Raw genomic sequence first — 20,377 nt, forward strand, 5'->3', positions numbered from 1 at the left:
CCATATTGGTCAGGCTGGTTTCGACCTCCTGAACTCACTCCACCCTCTCACCTCAGACCCCCAAAGTGCTGGGATGACAGGCATGAACCACTGGGCCAAGCCACAAATAGGAATATTTCTATGTGATATTTTGGAGCAGAGCTACTGTCAACATTTTTAGGTGCATTACCCGATGAGCACATCAAGACTGCCGAGAGGCACTGTTTTCGCACCAATATGATTGGCAAAAATGCTAAGGGTGAAGAACTCTGAAACTTGCAGATGTTGCAGTGTGTTACAAGTAAAATGTCGATGACACAAAAGAAATAGCACGTGAAGATACTTCCTCTCAGGAAGACAGTTTACTTCCTGAGAAGGGTGTGGCTCAAAGGTGGGGCAATGGTCGTCCCACTCTTGGAAAAGGGGGAAAAAGGGGTACTTATGCCTGATAGGGGTCATCCCTACTGCAGTGTCCTTCCCCTATTGGCTAGGGGTAGACAACACAAGCCAGATTAATCCTGATTGGCTATTTTAAAGAGGGCAGGGGTCTGAGCGGGGTGGCAGGGTGGGTGTTTTGGAGGGAAGGATGCTTGAGGGCCAGTCAGAGCAGGCAGCCACCTGTGATCAGGTGACTGGGATGGAGCTGGGGAGCGGCAAGCAGATGTGAACTACTGATTAGAACAGGTGGAGAAGGTTGTTTACTGGAATTATGAGGAATTAAACGTTAAAGTAGAGATTTAGGTCAGGCGTGGTGGCTCATGCCTATAATCCCAGAACTTTGGGAGGCTGAGGTAGGCGAAGTGCCAGGTCAGGAGTTTGAGACCAGCCTGGCCAATATGGTGGAACCCCGATTCTCCTAAACATACAAAAAGCTGGGTGTAGTGGCAGGCACCTGTTGTCCCAGCTACTCGGGAGGTTGAGGCAGGAGAATTGTCTGAACCTGGAAGGTGAAGGTTGCAGTGAGCAGAGATCACGCCCTTGCACACCAGCCTGGGCAACAGAGCCAGACTCCATCTCAAAACAAACAAACAAAATAAGAGATTTAAAGAATAGGCGACCTGGACATGCTGACATACTGATTCTTTCAAGAGAAACTTGGGGGTCACTAGAAGACAGTAGGTGGCAGAGACTGGTTTCCCTGAACATTCTCAGGAGAAATGTCCATCTGTGCTGCCAGTTTGGAAAGGTATCAACCTCATCTTATAAGGTTGAGAAACAGGGTTTCTCCAGCTCAGAGATTGTACTGTGGGTGTCTCCCCAAGATGAATTGCAGCCTTTGGGTGTTGTCAGAAGTGCTGTAAGCATGGCAACTCCATCTTTCTGAGCTGGGCATGCTTTCCCTGAAGAGCTCTGCATGGCTGTCCCCTTCTTGTGCACACCTAGCAAGACCCCCAATTGTCAGTGTCAGCCTTTTGGTGCAGCTGTGCCCTGAGCAAGACCACCTCTCTCTGCCCTAGAATGTGAGTCAAGGAAGCAAGGATCTTGGTAAAATGAGGCTGACACCTCATTCCACATGGTGAAGACATTCTCACTCACAAGTGAGCTAGGAAGTTGGTAGAAGATACAGGTCATAGCCGGGTGCGGTGGCTCATGCCTGTAATCCCAATACACTGGGAGACTGAGGCGGATGGATCACGAGGTCAGCAGATTGAGACCCTCCCAGCCAACATGGTGAAACTCTGTCTCTATGAAATATAAAAAAGAATTATCCAGTCATGGTGGTGGGTGTCTGTAATCCCAGCTACATCGGAGGCTGAGGCAGGGGAATCGCTTGAACACAAGGGGTGGAGGTTGCAGTGAGCTGAGATCACGCCACTAAACTCCAGCCTGGGAAACACAGAGAAACTCCCTCTCAAAAAAGATAAAAAGATACAGGTCATAAAGACCTTGCTGATAAAACAGGTTACAGTAAGAAAGCCCATCAAAACCCACCAAAACCAAGATGGCGTCAAGGGTGACCTCTGGCCATCCTCACTGCTATGCTTTCACCAGCATTATTCGTATTGGATTTACAGCCAGTATGAACAATTAAGCATGATCTCAAGTCAGTATCATTCCCTTAAATATATCTGCAAAGACCCTCTTTTCAAAGACGCTGAATGAATAATCCACACCTTGTTTAGCATACATTCTTTCTTGGGGACTCCAGAATTTTAACTTTCCAAAAAGCATAACGTTTAAAGCATTCCAATTCATATCTTCAACTAAATCTAATAGGTTGAGCACAGGGGTTCATTACTGTAATCCTAGCACTTTGGGAGGCAGAAGAGGGTGGATCAGAACTTTAAGACCAGCCTGGCTAAAATGATGAAATGCTGTCTGTAAAAAAATGCAAAAATTAGAAATTTTTGGTGGCACATGCACTTGGAATCTCTGTTAATCAGAATTCTGTGGCAGGAGAATAGCTTGAACCCAAAAGGCCGAGGCTGCAGTGAGTTGAGATTGCACATCTGCACTCCTGCCTGGGTGAAAAAAGCAAAACACCATCCCCCCCCCAAAAAAAAAAAAAAAAAAAAAAAAAAAAAAAAAAGCGTGTGTGTGGGGAGGGACAGGGGTGTTGATTATTTCTGACCAGACTCTAATGTCAGACACCTAACCATAGAAAATACCAGAAGAAATCAAAAGGAAGAAGCTCCACGGCATCACTGCGGACAACAATGATCCCAAAGAGACTGCAAAAGCACAGTAAAGAACATGAAAAACACAGCCTGGAGTTGTATCAAAGTAAGGTGCTCACACATAGCACAGGAAAGTAAAACATCCTACTGTATGGAAGAAATTATTGTATCACTGTACTTCAGATAACAGTAAAGATTTACAATACATAAGTAACTCAAACAACTCAACAGCATAAAAAAAATGAGCCAATAATGTGCATAAAAAATTGTGAACCTAAGACATAATTGCCCACAAGGCATAGGATAAATTGCTCATAATCCCTAATCCATTCATTTGACTTCAGTCAGAATGACTGTTATCCAAAAGACAAAAGAACCTGTTTCTTTTGCAGATGCAGAGAAAAGGATAGCTTGGCACACTGTTGGTGAGAATGTAAATTAGTGCAGGCCTTGCACAAAGCTTGCCTGTGAATTAAGTACAAAGACTCCTCAGAAATCTATAAACAGATTTAACCACCTTAGGATCCAGGAATCAGAATAGCAGGAACACACTATATGTTGGATTCACTTCTTCCTAGCCTTTTTCCTAGGTGGACATTATTGCCTGACTCTCTATGTTGGCAACCATTTTACCTTAATGGGAATTTCCCCATCTCCCTGATGTATCTGGAATTTCTCTCTCTCTCTCTCTCTCTCTCTCTCTCTCTCTCTCTCTCTCTCTCTCTCTCTTCCTCTCTCTGTCTTTCTCTCTCTCTCTGTCTCTATTTCTATTTCTGTCTTCCTCTCTACCTGTATCTGTATCTATCATTATTTCTGTCTTTAACTTGTCTATCTCAACCTCTATCTTTATTTCTATTGAAGCTCCTTGACACTTGTGAATTACACTCTCTTAAAGCTCCTAGAAATATACATTTAAGTTTACATGACTCATACAAATATTTAGTTAAAAAAAAGTAGTTTAAAATTGTTTAATACAAACATCCACATGTTACTGAGAGAGGAGACCACCTCCACTCCTCTGACTTTCTGGCCTCAACCTCCTCCTCCTCCCCTCTGGAAGGAGAGGAGGGTGAGAAAATAAATATAATTCCAAATGTTTGGGAAAATGTCTCTTTTTTCAGTTTGCAGAGTCTCTGCTATCTGTGAGCCTTGAAAGAGTTGCAAATGAATGTTATCTGTAATGGCTGAAGCCCAGCACTGGGTCACCACCCCCACAACTGTCCCGGCCAGGCTCCCTCCTGGAAACACCCCTGCCAAATAATGATTTGCTGGTCTTTTCTCTGTAAGCTCCTCCCCTGCCTGTTTATACTCAAGCTGCATATGAATTAGCAAATCAATGAAGCCAAAAGTTTGTAAAGTTGGATATCCAGCAAATACACAGTGACATAGTTCTGCCTCAGATACCCCTTTAGCATTGTAAGCCTGCAAAAGAGATGACAAGCTGCTTCTCTGGGAGCTCAGTGAATGAGGCTGTAACCCCACACAGTTCCCAGCCAAATAAAAAGCCACTTTCTTCCTCAGTTCAATGATCCAAAGGCTTCTTTCTCATTGCTACTGCTTCATTTTGGTACCCTGACCTTCTAGGAGGCAGAAGAGTAGACACAGACACAGAGGAGAGGGTGATATGGAGATGGAGGCAGAGAATGGAGTGATCGGGCCACAAGCCTAGGGATGCTGGAGCCCCAGGATCTGGGAGAGGCAGGAAGGATCCTTCCCGAAACACTCTGGAAAGAACATGGCCCTGCCCACACCTTGACCTCAGACTCCAGGTCTCCAGGACTGGGAGAGGCTCAGTTGCTGGTGTTTTAAACCCTCAGCTTTTGGTCATTTGTTAACAGCAGAATCAGGAGACTCATGCATTGTCTAACACAGACCCAGCCTACAGTAAAAGATGAATTAGTACGTACTGGAGTGAGTGCCAGATGCAAGATGGCATAGCTCTTTTTTTTGAGACAGAGTCTCGCTCTTGTCACCCAGGCTGGAGGGCAGTGGCATGATCTCGGCTCACTGCAACCTCAGCCTTTCAGCTTCCAGTTATTCTCCTGCCTCAGCCTCCCGAGTAGCTGGGGTCAAAGGCACCAGCCACCATGTCCGGCTAATTTGTACTTTTAGTAAAGATACGATTTGGCCATGTTGCCCAGGCTAGTCTTGAACTCCTGAGCTCAGGTGATTCACCCACGTCGGCCTCCCAAAGTGCTGGGATGACAGGCCTGAGCCACTATGCCCACTGGCATACTTCTTTTATCATGAGCCTTGGGGTCCATGGTTTATGTAGGGCCATTTTGGGAAAAGAAATACTGAATCTAAAATATAGAAACATGAAATCGTGAGTACACGATCACATCTCTTCATGAATACGTTAACATTATTAAGATAGACGAACAGCACAATGCAAATACCACCATTCATTGCCAGTGTTCGTCGCAGCTTCACCCATGGTGGGAGAGAAAAATAAAACAAAAAAAAACAACCGCACAATTTTAGAAGGATCCCATGAAATTCTCAAAACATGCAGCCTTCTAAACATCTGAGTATAGCTGACAGAGAACACACTTCAGAGGCAAATACAAATCACCACATCCAGCCATCATGACGAAGTTCAAAGCTGAGAGCCAATAAAAAATTCATCGCGTGTTTAGCTGAAGCTGTGAATGCCAATACCACACTTTGTCTATGTTTGTACAGTATGTTCTCCTTGGCAGATACAGCACCCGATTATTGTTTTGTTAAATACCTGTCAACTCTGTGAGAGTGTAAAGATGTGGGCTTAAATCAGGATTTCCCACTCTTGGAGGGAAAGAAAATTTAAAAATGGGGTCAAAGAGAACTATGGCTAAGGTGATCTTTATCTCAATCAGCTGTGTGAGCTGTCCCTGGTGGCTCACACCTGTAATCCCAGCAATTTGGAGCGACACTACACCTCCAAAGAAAAGAAAAGAAAAAAACAGGGTCAGAAAAATTAGAGCCAAGCAAAGTGACCTTTATCTGAATCAGTGGCTTGGGCTGGGCATGGTGGCTCACGCCTGTAGTCTCTTCACTTTGAGAGGCCGTGGTGGGTGGATCACCTGAATTCAGGATTTAATGACCAGCCTGGCCACCATCATGAAACTTCGTCTCTACTAAAAATATAAAAATTACCTGGGCGTGGTGGTGGGCACCTGTAATCTCAGCTGCCCGGGAGACTGAGGCACCACAATCGCTTGAACCTGAAAGGTGGAGGCTGCAGTGAGGTGAGACTTGGCCAGTGAACTCTAGCCTGGTTGACAGAGACAGCCTTTGTCTCAAACAAGCAAATGGAAAAAGTGAGTTGCTTAAATTCATTCTCAGGGTCATGGGACCTGATCTTAAGCTCTCCTGAATGCTGAGGAGATGGAAATACCATAGTGGAAGGTGCCTGTTATCTGAGTTACTCTGGGCACTGAGATGAGAGAAATCCCTTGAGCTCAGGAGGTTGAGGCTGCAGTGAGTCGAGATTGCACCACTGCAGTCCGGTCTGAATGACAGTGTGAGACCCCACCTTGAAAAAGGAGAAAGGATATGGAAATTTCATTTGATGAAGAAAGTAATTAAAGCCCACACTTTACGTTGGAATTGCTCCAATGTCTTTTTTTTGTTTTTTGTTTTTTAAAGAATCTGATTCTGTGTCCGAACTCTGCTCAATGCAGCCTCAGACTCCCGAGTTCAAACCATTCTCATGCCTCAGTCAACCAAGTAGCTGACAGTACAGGAACCCACTCACCCCAGTCTTGGCTCACTGGAACTTCCAAATCCTAGGTTCAAGCAATTGTGCTTCCTCTGCCTCCTGAGTAGTTTGAATTAAAGGTACCCACCACCAAGTCGGGCTAATTTTTGTATTTTTAGTAGACACCAGGCTTAGCCTCCTTGGCCAGGCTGGTCTGGAATTCCTGGCTAAAGTTGAAAACAAACCACACTAAGGCACTTCTCTGTTTTCCACTGGGAAGTCCTAAAATTATGCAAAAAAAAAAAAGGCATCTGAACATCCTACAAGTCGGCACTTGTGCCCAATTTTGGCCCAGGCTGAATAAATTCACTTTCCATGTGGAGGCCAAAAACCTATGGGGGAGCCTGTTTCTAAGGTGACAAATTCATGGGGTGTGAATATCAGGAGAAAGAGGAATCACTGAAACACCAAGAGTTACTTCTGGCCCTCCTTCAAAATAATTACTGATATCTTGTTTGTTTTTTCTTGCAGGGTGACCTACGGGCACCTTTGGTGTGCCATCTGCAGCAAAAGGATGTTTGGGTGCAACTGGGAATCTTGAGTCACTTTAATGAGCACTACACAAAGCCCCATGTCTTCAGCAAAGTCTACTCTTTCCTCTCTGGCTCCAGGTAGTGACACAGCTTAGCCATGCACCCTGGTACAAGCAAGGGCCCATGACTATCTCTGGTTCCATGTATCTTTCACTCTCTACCTCCGCAAATGCCTCTGCTTTCACCTCCACTCCTGCTTCTGTTCATCTCTCTGCCACAGTTCATCTGTCTGCCACAGCCTCAGGGTAAGGCTTAAAAACTTGGTAGGGGAAGTAGAAAAAGAAGAGAATGGAAATAGAAAAGAACTGAGGGAAGGAGAGGGGAATGGAAAGCTCTTCCTGAGAAATGAAATATTTTTTATCTACCAAATCACAGGAATTGTTTTCCTTATGGCTTACAAAGGCATTTCCTACTTGGTATATGTTTCCATTTCCATAGTATACCTGCATGAGATAGAGTACTGTATGATAAAGACCATATAAAATTATTACTATAGCCATCTTAATTGTTTACTCTGATATTAAATAAGTAGAATGAATTTGTCAAGTTCTCATGGCAAAATATGAATGGGACTGTTAATGTCATGACCAAAACACCAAAAGCAATGGCAACAGAAGCCAAAATAGACAAGTGGGATGTAATTAAATGTAACAGTTTCTGCACAGCAAAAGAGACAACAATTAGAGGTAACCCCCAACCAGAAGAATGGGAAAAAATTTTTACAGTCTACCCATCTGACGTGGGCTAACACCCAGCATGTGCAAAGAACTACAGCAGATTTGTAAGAAAAGAAAAAAGCCATTCAAGAGTGGGCAAAGGTATGAACAGACATCTTTTCAAAAGAAGACCTTTATGAGGCCAACAAACACATGAAAAAATGCTCAGTATCAGTGGTCATCAGAGACATGCAAATCAAAACCACATTGACATACCACCTCGCACAAGCTAGAATGAGGATCAGTAAAAGAGTCAGGAGACCACAGATGCTGGAGAGGATGTGGAGAAATAGGATCGCTTTTACACTGTTGGTCGGAGGGTAAATCAGTTCAGCCATTGTGGAAGACAGCATGGTGATTCCTCAAGGATCTAGAAATAGAAATTCCATTTGACCCAACGATCCCAATACCAGGTATATACCCAAAGGATTATAAATTGTTCTATTATAAAGACACATGCACATGTATGTTCATTGTGCCATTGTTTGCAATAGTGAAGACCTGGAACCAACCCAAGTGCCCATCAATGATAGACGGGACAGGGAAAATGTGGCATATATACACAATGGAATACTATGCAGCTGTCAAAAACAATGAGTTCATGTCCTTTGTAGGGACATGAATGAATCTGGAAACTATCACTCTCAGCAAACAGACACAAAAACAAAAACCAAACACCACATAGGCGGGTGTTGAAAGGTGAAAATACATGTGCACAGGGAGGGGAGCATCACAAGCTTGGATCTGTTGGTTGGTGGGGAGGAAGGAGAGGGACAGTGGGGGACAGGCAGGTTGAGGAGGGATAACAGTGGGAGAATTGCCTGATGTAGACGACAGGGGAATGGAGACAGCAAACCACCATGGTGTTGCATGGGTACCTATGCAACAATCCTGCAAGATCTGCACATGTACCCCAGAACATAATAGTACAATTTAAATACATGAATGGAACTAACATTAAGGCACACTCTCCTAACACAAAGTCATTTCTTTCTTACCACACAATACCTTACATTTGTAACATAATTATTTTAAATTTAGTGTACGTTAAGTTAAAGACAGTATGATGTTTAGAAACAGAATGGTAGTAGGTAAATAATGTGTTTTCAGTGCCATTACACTAGACTGTATGACACTAGGATTATCATTTTCCTCCTTCCCTGAGCTGGTACAAAACCTGTCACATTAGCAATGTCTGTTTCACATTCCTGTGTTTCCCTTATTTCCTTGGAACCCGAGAGATCTCTTCTGGTCTCATGCATTAAATTTTCACTTAATCACAATAGGAGGTATTTTATAGTTATAATCTATTGCCATAGCTACAGTGTATTATACATTTAAAATACAAAGGAGGCCATAATTCTTTGCTTATATCCTCGAAGCCTATTTCAGAAACAACTACACTGACCTACATGCTTCTAATTTCATCTGTATTTCCTATGTATCTGTCTGTCTGTCTCTCTCTCTGTCTCTCTCTCTATCTATCTATCCATCTACCTATCTAATCCTATTTGTCTATCTGTCTGTCTGCCTATCTATCTAATCTCTCTATCTAATCAATCTATCCAATCTATCTGTCTAATCCATCTATCAATCAGTCAATATATCCATCTAGTTTTTTTTAGCTCTTTCCTGAAACTCAAACTTGAATTTTCTCTTTAAACCATTGTTTTGATATCTCAGTAAGATTATAAGCTTAGTAAGATAAGTTCCCTGCAATTTAGAGACAATTGCCTTATCTCCAAAATGTAATTTCTTCAAATTAATTACACTACTTATGTAATTACATAATTACAAATTAATTACACTACTTATGTAATTTCTTCAAATCACATTATTTTTTGTTGCCTATCTACTTCAACAACTTCTAAGTAGCTAAGATAGTATCTTTATAAAGGTTGCAATGGGGGAGAATGCTGTAATGACTTACAACATTTTCCCTAAACAAATTAAAGCTAGGACAGAAAGAAACTAAGATCTTGAAGACATATTAAGAGAAACACTTTTTTTTTTTTTTCCAAGAAGAATGTGTAAACACAAAGCATGTAGAAGTTGTGTTTGTTAGTCATTGTTCATAATGCTGACCTGGTTAGCAGAAAGAGGGGGGATGTAAAACTTTAAAAAATTGGTCTTCAGATGGCAGATCCACTCAAATTAATGGTGCTTATATTTCCCCTCAGTTTTGGCAAATCACATTTCTCTGTGATATACCATGCCTTGGCAGGCTGTGATCATGAGCAGTGGCAGTCAGATCTGCAGTGGTTTCATAATGAGCAGCTCCTGGGCTCTCACAGCTGACTACTGTGTCAGGAACATGTAAGTCTGTGCCTGCTCTTCCCATAGCCAAAAATTCATTATCCTTTAATTACACTGCTGAAGGTTTCTCTGTGCAAATTCATTTCCATAGTGCCTGGCCATTTCACATATGCAGATGACAGTTTTGTTTTAGGCTAAAAAGAAATTGCCTCTCTGTGTTTGGCTAAGTAGTACTTCTGTTCAGTTAATTCCTCTGCATTCCCATTGTGTGTTGACTCTTTATTCACAGACTTCTGATTTCTCTGAAGATGAACTAGGGGACCCGGGTATCATGATTAAGGAAATATGCTGGAAGGCCTGATGCAGTATTTAAGTTTCCGGTTTTCTAGTGAAAGCACTTTAATTTGCCCACAAACACACGAATCCTGAAGACACTGCTGTGATACTGGGCCTGAGGCGCCCTTTGGCAGCACTGAGAGTTGTTAAGGTGTCTACTGTTCCACTGCATGAGAGATTCCAGTTGGTGAGTGCAGCAAGAAATGGCCTGGCATTGCTACTCTTTCAGGTGACCCAGACTCACAGTCAGCTCCTAGCACCCTTGGGCTATCTGAAGATCCAGAATAGTCCAGAACCCTGGCTGTCTGGGCCAAGAATTCTTATTCCGGGTCAGCAGTTACTTTCCTTACTAGGGTAGTAGTTCTGAAAAAACAAAGTGAAGTCCATATTTTTAATATTACTCTTCAAAAAAATAACCACAATCACAATCTCTGCCTTACTAATTATAAGGCATTTAATCCATATCAGATACCCACTAGGAGATCTGTTTTATAAGATGATGTTTCTGACCATAACTTGACAGGATTTCGGATGGGAAAAATACGAGGATATTTCTCTGTACAGTCAAGTTTTATAAACCAAGGTAGGATGATTTGTTTCCCAAAACTTTGCTAACTTTGGAACAAAAGAAAAATAAGAGGTATTTTTGATTGTTGTGTTTACCTCTTTATGAAAATGAATCTGAACATGACGTGGAATTTGGAACCTTTGTAAGTAGAAACTTGACTTGTTAATTTTGAAGAGTGGCATTTTTAAATGTGATTAAAAAGGGACTAGGCTGTTGAAGTGCTCAACACACCTGTAAGTCAAGCGCTTTGGGAGCTTTAACTAGAAGGACTCTTTGAGCCAAGGGGTTTGATACCAGCTTGTGCAATACAGCAAGATTTCATTTCTTAAAAACAAACAAACAAACAAACAAACAAAAAAACAGACATGGTGATGCACACGTATAGTCCTAGCTACATGGAAAGCTGAGGCGGGAGGATAGCTTGAGCCCAGGAGGTCGAGCCTACAGTGAGCCCAAAGTGTGGCAGTGTGCTCCAGCCTGGGTAACAAAGCAAGAACTTGTCTCAGAAAAAGAAAAAAAGAAAAAAGTAAATAAAGGCCAAGCGCAGTGGCTCATGCCTGTAATCCCAGCACTTTGGGAGGCTTTGGGAGGCTCAGGCGGGTGGGTCCTCTGATTTCAGACCAGTCTGATGCACACAGGGATACACCATCTCTACAAAAATTACAAAATTAGCCAGGAGTGCTGATGTGTGCCAGTAATTCCAGCTACTCAGGAGGCTGAGGAAGGAGAAAATGCTTGAACTGGGAGGCAGAGGTTGCAGTGAGCCGATATCACCACTGCACTCCAGCCTGGGTGACAGAGAGAAACACAATTATAAAAAAAAAAAGTGACTGGAAAGAGAATGAAATAGAAGATAAACATGTGATGTAAAAGGTTGATGGTGATAAAATATAGTCAATTTCTTTGTATAAGTTATAGATAAAAGATTAAGTGATGATGAGACGTTAAGGATAAGACAAATCATGGCCTCATCTCAATGCTTAGTGTTTAAACATAGCACATCTTCTTTATGATAGTTATTACCACAATAAGTGGTGTATAAATGTACCATACATTCTTTAGGATACTTATAGTCCATTTGGCCTTCTAGGAGAGACCAGTGAGTATTCGGATGCAAGTGATGGAAGCTTCAAGGTGTGCCCATCTGTACCCTGGAATAGGCAATTTAACTGTTTGCTTCATTACTCAGGTCAAAGTCTCAGACCCAAATGTGGTATGCAATTCATTTTGTTCCCTCTTTTTACATGAGAGAAACTATATCGTTATATACACAAAACTTTGTCCCTATTAAAAAAATATATGGCCTATGCCTAACTGACGAATATCCACATGTATCGTGGATCAGTAGGAGTAAATATTAAAACTCTGTAATTACAGAACATATTCTCTGAAAAAAATTTGTTCCTAATCTCTGAGTTTTCCTAAACGGTTTATTAATCTCTCAGCATACTGAAGAGCTAGTATGCTGCTCTTCAAACAAATGAGACATTGTATATAATTCTCTTATTTTAATAATAGTACCTTTACACTTCAGAGTTTAAAAGGAGTCCAGTGTGTTTTATTTCCCCAGTGAAATATAATGTTTCTATTTTTAAAATTGTTTTAATTATAGTTTTTTTAGAAGGAGACTAGCACTATTGCCCAGTCTGGAGTGCAGTGGTGTCATCTCTGCTCCCTGCAAACTCTGCCTCCCAGATGCAAGTGTTTCTTCTGCCTCAGCCTTCCCAGTAGCTGGTACTATAGGCACATGCTACCACACTCAGCTAATTTTTGTATTTTTAGCAGAGACAGGGTTTCACCATGTTAGGCAGATGGGCTCGATCTCCTGACCTAGTTAGGCGTGAGCCACCATGCCCAGCCAAAACATATCTTTCTAGGATTTGATTTTCAGTGATTTCTTCTCCAGTAAGGTAAGGTGTTTGTTTGTTTGTTTGTTTGTTTGTTTGTTTGTTTGTTCCCCCCACCACCCAAGGTATTTGATCCGGATGAGTTTCCTAGGCACTCATTTCATGTCTCCCTTTCTTGGGAATACATCTTCATCATCCACTTACTAAATCTAAGTTTAAGACGTTGGGATAGGCATTTAAGTCCAAAGTCTATGTTTAAATTTATAGGACTCAGTGAGTCCAGAAGGGCTGTTATGTGCAGGCCAGTATCAGGCTATGGCAGTTGGAGGCAAATAGGCCAATATCTGACTATGGCAGATATTGGTTATGTGCAGGCCAATATCTGGCTATGGCAGTTGGAGGCAAATAGGCTCCACCAGTCTCAAAGTCCTAGCTACTATAGTGAGTCCACACTTCTTCCGGATCTTATCTACGTCAGTGAAAGGAGCCCACCTAGTAAACCAGGCTTTGGATAGAAATTGCTCAGTTGTCCACTCTCCTTAAACAGCCAAACTCATTGCGCCTTTCTTCAGTAATAACTACCGCAGCCCAGAGACTTTGGTAGCCTAGTCACTATAGCTAGTCATGCTACAGTCTGGTGACAGTCTGATAAAACTCCAGAGCAACAAAATCAAAAATGCTGACTTAAGCCTTCTAAAATCTCTCTAAACATACGTTCAATAAATACGATTTTTCTTCATAACAACCACTGTGTCATTACTTCCTAAACTAACGCATGGCCTTGGATTATTGCCATTTCATTTTTGAAATGATTCACATTGTGTCTTTAACATGAACATGAATACAGGATTTCATTTACCAGCAACTAACGTTTTCAAAACTATGTGAATTAAAAATGCAAAACTGTAAAAGTATATTTCTGAACTTCACTGGTCTTTCAGATTATATTTCGATACCTACTTGACCACACAAATTTTCATATCTGCATGTTCTCCTCAGGTGGGGGAAAACGGTATGAGAGTTCCTGAAGAATTTATGAAGGAAAGGATGGCAGTGCTACCCAAGGCTTAACCTATTCACAGCACTGTGTTCACTGAATGGAAACATTGCTTTTCAAATCCTACTGAAGTAGTGAGTAAATAGATAAAACATATTATTACAATAACTCTACAATATGAGAACGTGACGAAAATAGAACAAGAGTTAAAATACATCAACAAACAAATGAGGCCGGGCATGGTGGCTCATGCCTTTAATCCCAGCATTTTGGGAGGCCCAGGTGTGTGGATCACTTGAGGTCAGGGGTTCGAGACCAGCCTGCCAAACACAGTGACACCCAATCTTGACTAAAATTACAAAAATTAGCTGGGCATGGTGGCACGAACCTGTGATCCCGGCTCCTCAGAGGGCTGAGGCAGGGGAATTGCTTGAAGCCGGGAGGGGCATGTTGCAGTGAGCTGAGATCACACATCTCCAGCCTGAGCAACAAAGTGAGACTCCATCTGAAAAAAATAAAAATAAGATAAAAAATTCTATTCAAGAAAAAGTGCTCACATATCCAACAGGAAAATAAAAAACAAACAAACAAACAAACAAACAAAAACAACTCCTTCGAGACAAACCGCTGCTGACAACCACGGACGGCGCCTACGTGGACCCAAGGTTCCTGGTGAGCCCCACTGGGCTCGCTGCCCTCGGCACTTGCCGTGAGGCCCAGGTCCCCAACAGGGTCAGCTGCGCCCAGGAGCAGGAGGTGGAGGCCCTGGTCTTACAGAGCCCAGCCAGCAGGCACCACGGCCGCTGCTGCGCTTGCGGTAGCCTCTGGGTCCACAAGGTGTGTCCAGGGCACTGGACGCGAACTCCTTTGGAATGCTCCTGGGCGTCCAGCATCCTCAGGGAGGAAGCAAGGTACTCGGAGCCTGTCTGTGCGTAGACCTGCAAGAGTCCGAGAGAGAGTTTCCACCGCCGGAGCGGACAAATTCCACTCCCGCAAGATACTAGGCAACTGTCCTCCCAGGCGCCTGCCCCGCCCACTTCCTCAAGCCTCTCCGCAGCCCTCGCCCCAGCAGCCAGCGCTGGTGCCCCTCTCTCTCCTCTCGATCTTGATCTTGGAACACTCAGTACCGTCTACCTGGCCTGCCGACTGAACTCAGATGCTTCATGTGTTCCCTGTGGGTCAATGGCCTGCCACACTCATGATGACAGTCAGGGCACAGCGCTTCCATGCGCACAATTCCAAAGGGCAGGCAGCCCGCGTGTGCCCGCACCCAGCGCCGCCTGCCGCAAGCTCCCAGGGCTTCTCACGGAGGCTTGCCCGAGGAGGCTGGGGCTGCAGGCCAGCCGGGGGGCGTGGCCTCCAGGGACCCTCGCACTGACTGGCCGCTGGGGGAGGCCTGCGGTCTGCGTCGCGCTCAGACAGCCTTTGGAGGCAGTTCGCCCTTGAAGTCCGGCGCATGCGCCCTGGGGGTCCGCCAAGCCACCCGCAGGCTGCCCGCGAGCGCAGGAGAGCAACGAGGAGGCCTTGAGGGAGGAGGAGGAGGCGCTGCTGGTGGAGGACGACATAATGGCGGAAGTGGAAGTGGTGGCCGAAGAGGAAGCCGATGTGGAGCGGGAGCAGCAGGACAAACGAGCATAGCCGGGGCCTGGACCCATGACGCCAGAGTCTGCACTGGAGGGAAGCAACTCCTTGCTGTCAGCAACAGTGGGCACCTCACCTGAAAAGATACTTAAGCTTTCTCCACCTTGTCCTGACAGGTGAAAGAAACAAAGCATCCTATTCATGTCCGCAAGATCATGTTGTTTTTTCCGAGCAACCCCTGCTTCCGGAATAAAGTGGTTACCAAGCAGTATCTCGAGAACCTCACAGGTGACTGGTGGCCTCCCAGGAGGGGCAGTGGAAGGAAGGTGGTGGGTGGGTGGATCATTGCCAACGTGGGCGAAAGGAAGGTGGTGGGTGGGCAGATCAAGCCCACTTGCAGCAAAATCCCCTCTCTGTAGAATACAGCCCTTCTCATTCCACTCCAATTCAGTGGTATCAGCGTTATGAACGTGAGACCTATCTCCGCAGACACAACGGCAGCCCCAACTTCTTCAACTGGTTTTCTGACCACAACTTCGCAGGATCTAACAGGATCACTGAGGTGGGTCCTCCCTGGGAAACATCAGGAATGACCTCGGTGTGTTCCCAGCTGCTTGGCTCACCAATCTGAGCCCTGATGAGGCCTTTCCCAATTGATTCCTCTGATAGATCATACGTAAGGACCTTTGGCGTGATCCCCTGCAATACTGCACGAGGATGAAGCCACCTGAAGAGGGAACAGAGATTTCAGGTGAGCCGTTCAGTTGGAGCTAGAGCTGACTGATCCTCAGGATGAGGAGGTGGACACACCTCTATGCAGGGAGCCTGGATGGGTGCTCCATTCGGAAACGTAGAAATTCCTCGACAGGGAGACAGAGAGTGACAGAATCCAGTACATTTACAGCATTTGGGCTGAAAGAGGCACATCAGAGACTGCACTGCTCGGCAGGTTAGAGCCGGGGAGTCTTAAGCCCAGGGAAGCAGAGTCCGTGTCCAGACTCACTCTGAGAAGCGAGGCTGAATCATTAACTTCAGTTTGTGTCACTTGTTTCCATGGCTGCCCACCATGGAAACAAGTGCCACAAGTCTTCTCTGGGCAGGCTCTAGAATTAAAACATTTAAAACTATTGCTCAGAGGAAATGCATTTTGACATGCAGTTGTGTTTCTCTAGGGGACTCCCAGATTTCGAGTGGAATATGGTGGTGCGCTGGACTTTACCTGAAACAGCAGAACTCCTGAAAAGTTACTACATTATTCAGATGTCAGTACTCCACATGGTCTTATGCACAGGAAATAAAAGAAAGACAGATCCTGTCATAAAAGAATGCAGACAGGAAGAGGGGGTAAACTTGGATTTTAAGGAGTGAAAATAAACACTGTCAAGGATGTGTGACTGTGTGTGTGTGTGTCTGGGGGAGGGGTTGTGTCTTGTGTCACTGTGTGTATAGGTGTGTGTGGGTGTGTGTGTGTGCATCCACTGGATTCCAGTGTGATAATGGGTTGATCTATCCATGTGTTTCATTCTCTGCATCGTCTGCAGTGGAGCCGGGCCTCTGAAGTTGTAGATTGAATGGGTGTGGCGCATTTTGGGATTCTTCCTAGAGGACAGAGTTGGGGAGGCAAAAGAAATAGAAGACAGTGAAGCTGGAGGCTTGCTTTGTGCTATAGAAGCAGCAGTAGTTCAAGGAAAGGGGCTAATGGGCACTAAGATATCCAGGGCCCAGTTTTCTGGGACAAGGCACCTCCAAAATCCTTTGTTTGGGGTATCATAAGACACATTAAGCTAGAAGAGGATGATGGAAATCTTGAAGTTCACTTATGTGTTGAATTCACATGTTCTTCTTGTATAGGTGAATGCATAATCACCTCTCTGGTGATTTTATGGGACAATCGTTCTCTGGGGTCCCAGCAACATGATAAGAAATGGGCATGTGAGGTGTATGTAGGGACTGTGAGGAAGGATACAGACACATGTGGGAAGGCATTTGGGATACACCTTTTTAAAATTTCTATTTCTTCAGGCATAGGTGACTAAGGGAAAACACAGACATGCAGAGGTGAGGGGAATGGGGGTGGATCCATGAAATACAAGAACGCCAGCAGGTCCATGCATGGACTCTCTGTCCCTTGATGACCCAGGATATGGACACTGTTGTTGATGTTTACATCTTTAGATGGATTAAGCTTTTCTCCAAGATTCTTTATTAGGTCAGGAGTGAAGATTGTTTGTAACTAACACCATTACGAGTGCATTTTGTTCCTTGCCAACTCTAGTGAGGATCTCTCCTCATTAATGAATGGCACTGTATATTGTTTCTGGAGCCCAGGGCCCTTTTACTTTCTGTGGCATGCTTTTTTTTTTTTTTTTTTTTTTTTTTTTTGTTTTTTTGTTTTTTTGTTTTTTTGTTTTTTCCAGCATACTTTGCACAATGCTAATAATGTAAAGAGAAGGAACCCAAAGTGGCAGAGCATGTGTTACAAGCCTCACGCAGGAGGACAAAACATAACAGCCTTCCTTCTGGAGTGAGTGGCTGGTACGAAGGAACATCTGTGTCTCTGCACAGGACAAGGAGTTGTCTCTGCCACAGAGGGGGAGGGGGATTTCAGTGGTGGGTGGAGAACTTTCCTCTCCATTCCTAGATAAAATAGTTCCTACACGAGCATCCGCCTTGGAGAGGCACTAATAGAGTGCTAACCTTCTTGTGCCATATGGACTCTGGTCACCACAGCTTCTGTGAGAAGAGCTGTGTTGTCTCAGGGAAGAGGGTTTGACGGTCAAAGTTCTTGCAGTTTTTGTGTTGCCTTCCATATGCATTACAGACCTCCTGCTGGGTATCAGCAGTTGAGCTTTGAAAATCTATAGCCCAGTTTTGCCCCTGCTCCCATGCAGGCAGCTGAGGCTCTTGAGTGAGAGTGTTGACCTCCTCTGACTGCCATCCCCATGACTCACCATGCAGGAGAAACAGGTTTTCTCCTTAACTTACTCAGTAAACAGTGGGAATTCTTTGTTCCTCAGGCTGGCCTCTCTGCTACTGTGTGCCTGTCAAAGGACACTGCTGCACAGTAAAGTAACCTGAGAGTGAGAGTCGAGCAGCAGATTGGTGTGTACACTCAGGGCAGCTCAGACTGAAAAATGTCTAGGGACTTACCTGTTACCAGGACATCAGAAAAGGTCTTGCCCCAATTTTATGCATAAGAAAAAAGTGAGGAAAGGGTCTTGCCATGATTTTCCTAGGAGGTAACTATATAATGAGAAGATTGTAAGTAAATCCCAGGACCAGTTTTGGGGACTGGTCTTTTTTAAAGTGGTGGTAGGGGAAGACCTTTTCCCATGGAAGACAGCAAACCGTCAACTGTTCCCTTTGGATGGGAGTGTCAGGGGCAGGTGGCTCAGGTGCAGGGGCCACCCCACAAAGTGAGTGCAGCTGACTGGCCTTCTTCCTCGAATCCTACATGCAATTCAGTCTAGTGATTTCACATGGGTCCCAATGCCTTATCAGAGAAAGTGCTTGACTCTACCATCGGTCTAATAAAAACAATTAGACATCTTTTCTTTGTACTATGTAAACTTTCTGGAAATCTTATCTTGGTGAGTGTGGTGCCCACACCTTCAAGCCCAGCACTTTGGGAAGCCGAGGTGGGCGGATCACCTGAGATCTGTAGTTCAAGACCAGACTGACCAACGCGGACAAACCCAATCTCTACTAAAAATACAAAATTTGGCCAGATGTGCTGGTGCATGCCTGTGATCCCAGCTACTCGAGATGCTGAGGCAGGAGAGTCACTTGAAACCTGCAAGGTGGACGTTGAGTTGAGCCGAGATACAGCACTGCACTCCACCTGGGCAGCAAGCCTGAAACCCTATCTAAAAAAGAATGTGTTTTAAGCTCTGGGGAACACGAACAAGTGTGCAGCTTCGTTACATAGGTAAATGTCTTTCAAGGTGCTTTGCTGAAACAGACAAACCATCAACTAGGTATTAAGGCAACCATGCTTGAGCTATTGCTCCTGATGCTCTTCCTCCCACCACTCACACTGAGAGGTGCTGGTGTGTGATGTTTGCCTCCCTGTGTCCATGTGTTCTCATCTTTCAGCTCCCACTTAGGAGTGAGAACATGCAGTGTTTGGATTTCTGTTCCTGTTTTAGTTTGCCGAGAATGAGGGTCTCCAGATCCATCGACGTCCCCAAAAAAGACATGATGTCATGTATGAACATATATCTAAAGACTTTCCTAGAAAAACAGAGCATACGGCTATACTCACATACATAGCAGCATGATTCACAACAGCCCAGAGATGGAAAAAACACAGGTGTCCAATCCATGGATGAGCGGGTAAACAAAATGTGCTCTGTGCACTCAGTGGAATACTATACAGTCAGGAAAAGGGATGAGGCTCAAACACAGGTGGCAGTGTGGATGAACCTTGAAGACATCAGGCTGAGTGAGAGAAGCCAGGCATGAAAGGCCACATAGCATATGACTACATGTATCTAAAATGTCTAGAAGAGGCACAGATTTCAGAGACAGAAACTAGAACTGAGTGGCAGAGAGTAGGAAGGTGGAATGGGGAACTGGTGTTTCTCTTGTTTTCTTTCTTTCTCTTTGTTTGACGTGCAGTCTTCCTCTGTCAGTCAGATTGGAGTACAGTGGCTCCATCTTGGCTCACTGCAGCCTCCACCTCCCAGGTTCAGGCAATTCTCTGCCTCAGCCTCCCAAGTAGCTTGGAATTACAAATGAGTGCCACCAAGCTCAGCTAATTTTTCCATTTTAGTAGAGACAGGGTTTCACACTTTTGACCAGAATAGTCTTGATCTCTTGACTTCCTGATCGGCCGGACTTGGACTCCTAAAGTGCTGGGGTTACAGGAGTTAGCCTCCTTGCCTCCAATAGAAATTGGTTCTTAATGTGGACAGTTTCTGTTTGGGAAGATGGAAACATTCTGGAGGTGGATGGTGATGATGGTTGCATAATTATTTGAATGTACTTATTATCAGTGAATTGCACTCTTTAAATAGCCAAAATCATAGAGGCCATATTATGTGTGCTCTACAGCAATGATAAAAAATTATATTGCTGTTGACAGGAAAAGAAGCTTTCTTCTGTGGAAAAGGATAACATTTAGCTGGTAACAATGAACACTGCCCAACATTAAATATATAAATGTATGTGTGTATACACACACACACACACACACACACACA

The 20,377-nt window shown here is 44.2% G+C and overlaps 1 protein-coding gene across 1 annotated transcript in view; it reads left to right on the top strand.

The window, feature by feature from the left end:
* Window positions 1–20,377, top strand: part of LOC141582960 (testis-specific Y-encoded protein 3-like) — a 137,749-nt gene that overhangs the window by 115,546 nt on the left and 1,826 nt on the right. Inside the window, exons 3-6 of the mRNA XM_074392405.1 lie at window positions 15,350–15,461; window positions 15,593–15,735; window positions 15,843–15,924; window positions 17,025–17,105. Coding sequence (XP_074248506.1) covers window positions 15,350–15,461; window positions 15,593–15,735; window positions 15,843–15,924; window positions 17,025–17,105 — 418 coding nt within the window. The remainder of the gene's footprint in view (window positions 1–15,349; window positions 15,462–15,592; window positions 15,736–15,842; window positions 15,925–17,024; window positions 17,106–20,377) is intronic.

Source organism: Saimiri boliviensis, chromosome Y, assembly GCF_048565385.1.
Source record: "Saimiri boliviensis isolate mSaiBol1 chromosome Y, mSaiBol1.pri, whole genome shotgun sequence".
In the NCBI taxonomy this organism is placed as follows: Eukaryota; Metazoa; Chordata; class Mammalia; order Primates; family Cebidae; genus Saimiri; species Saimiri boliviensis.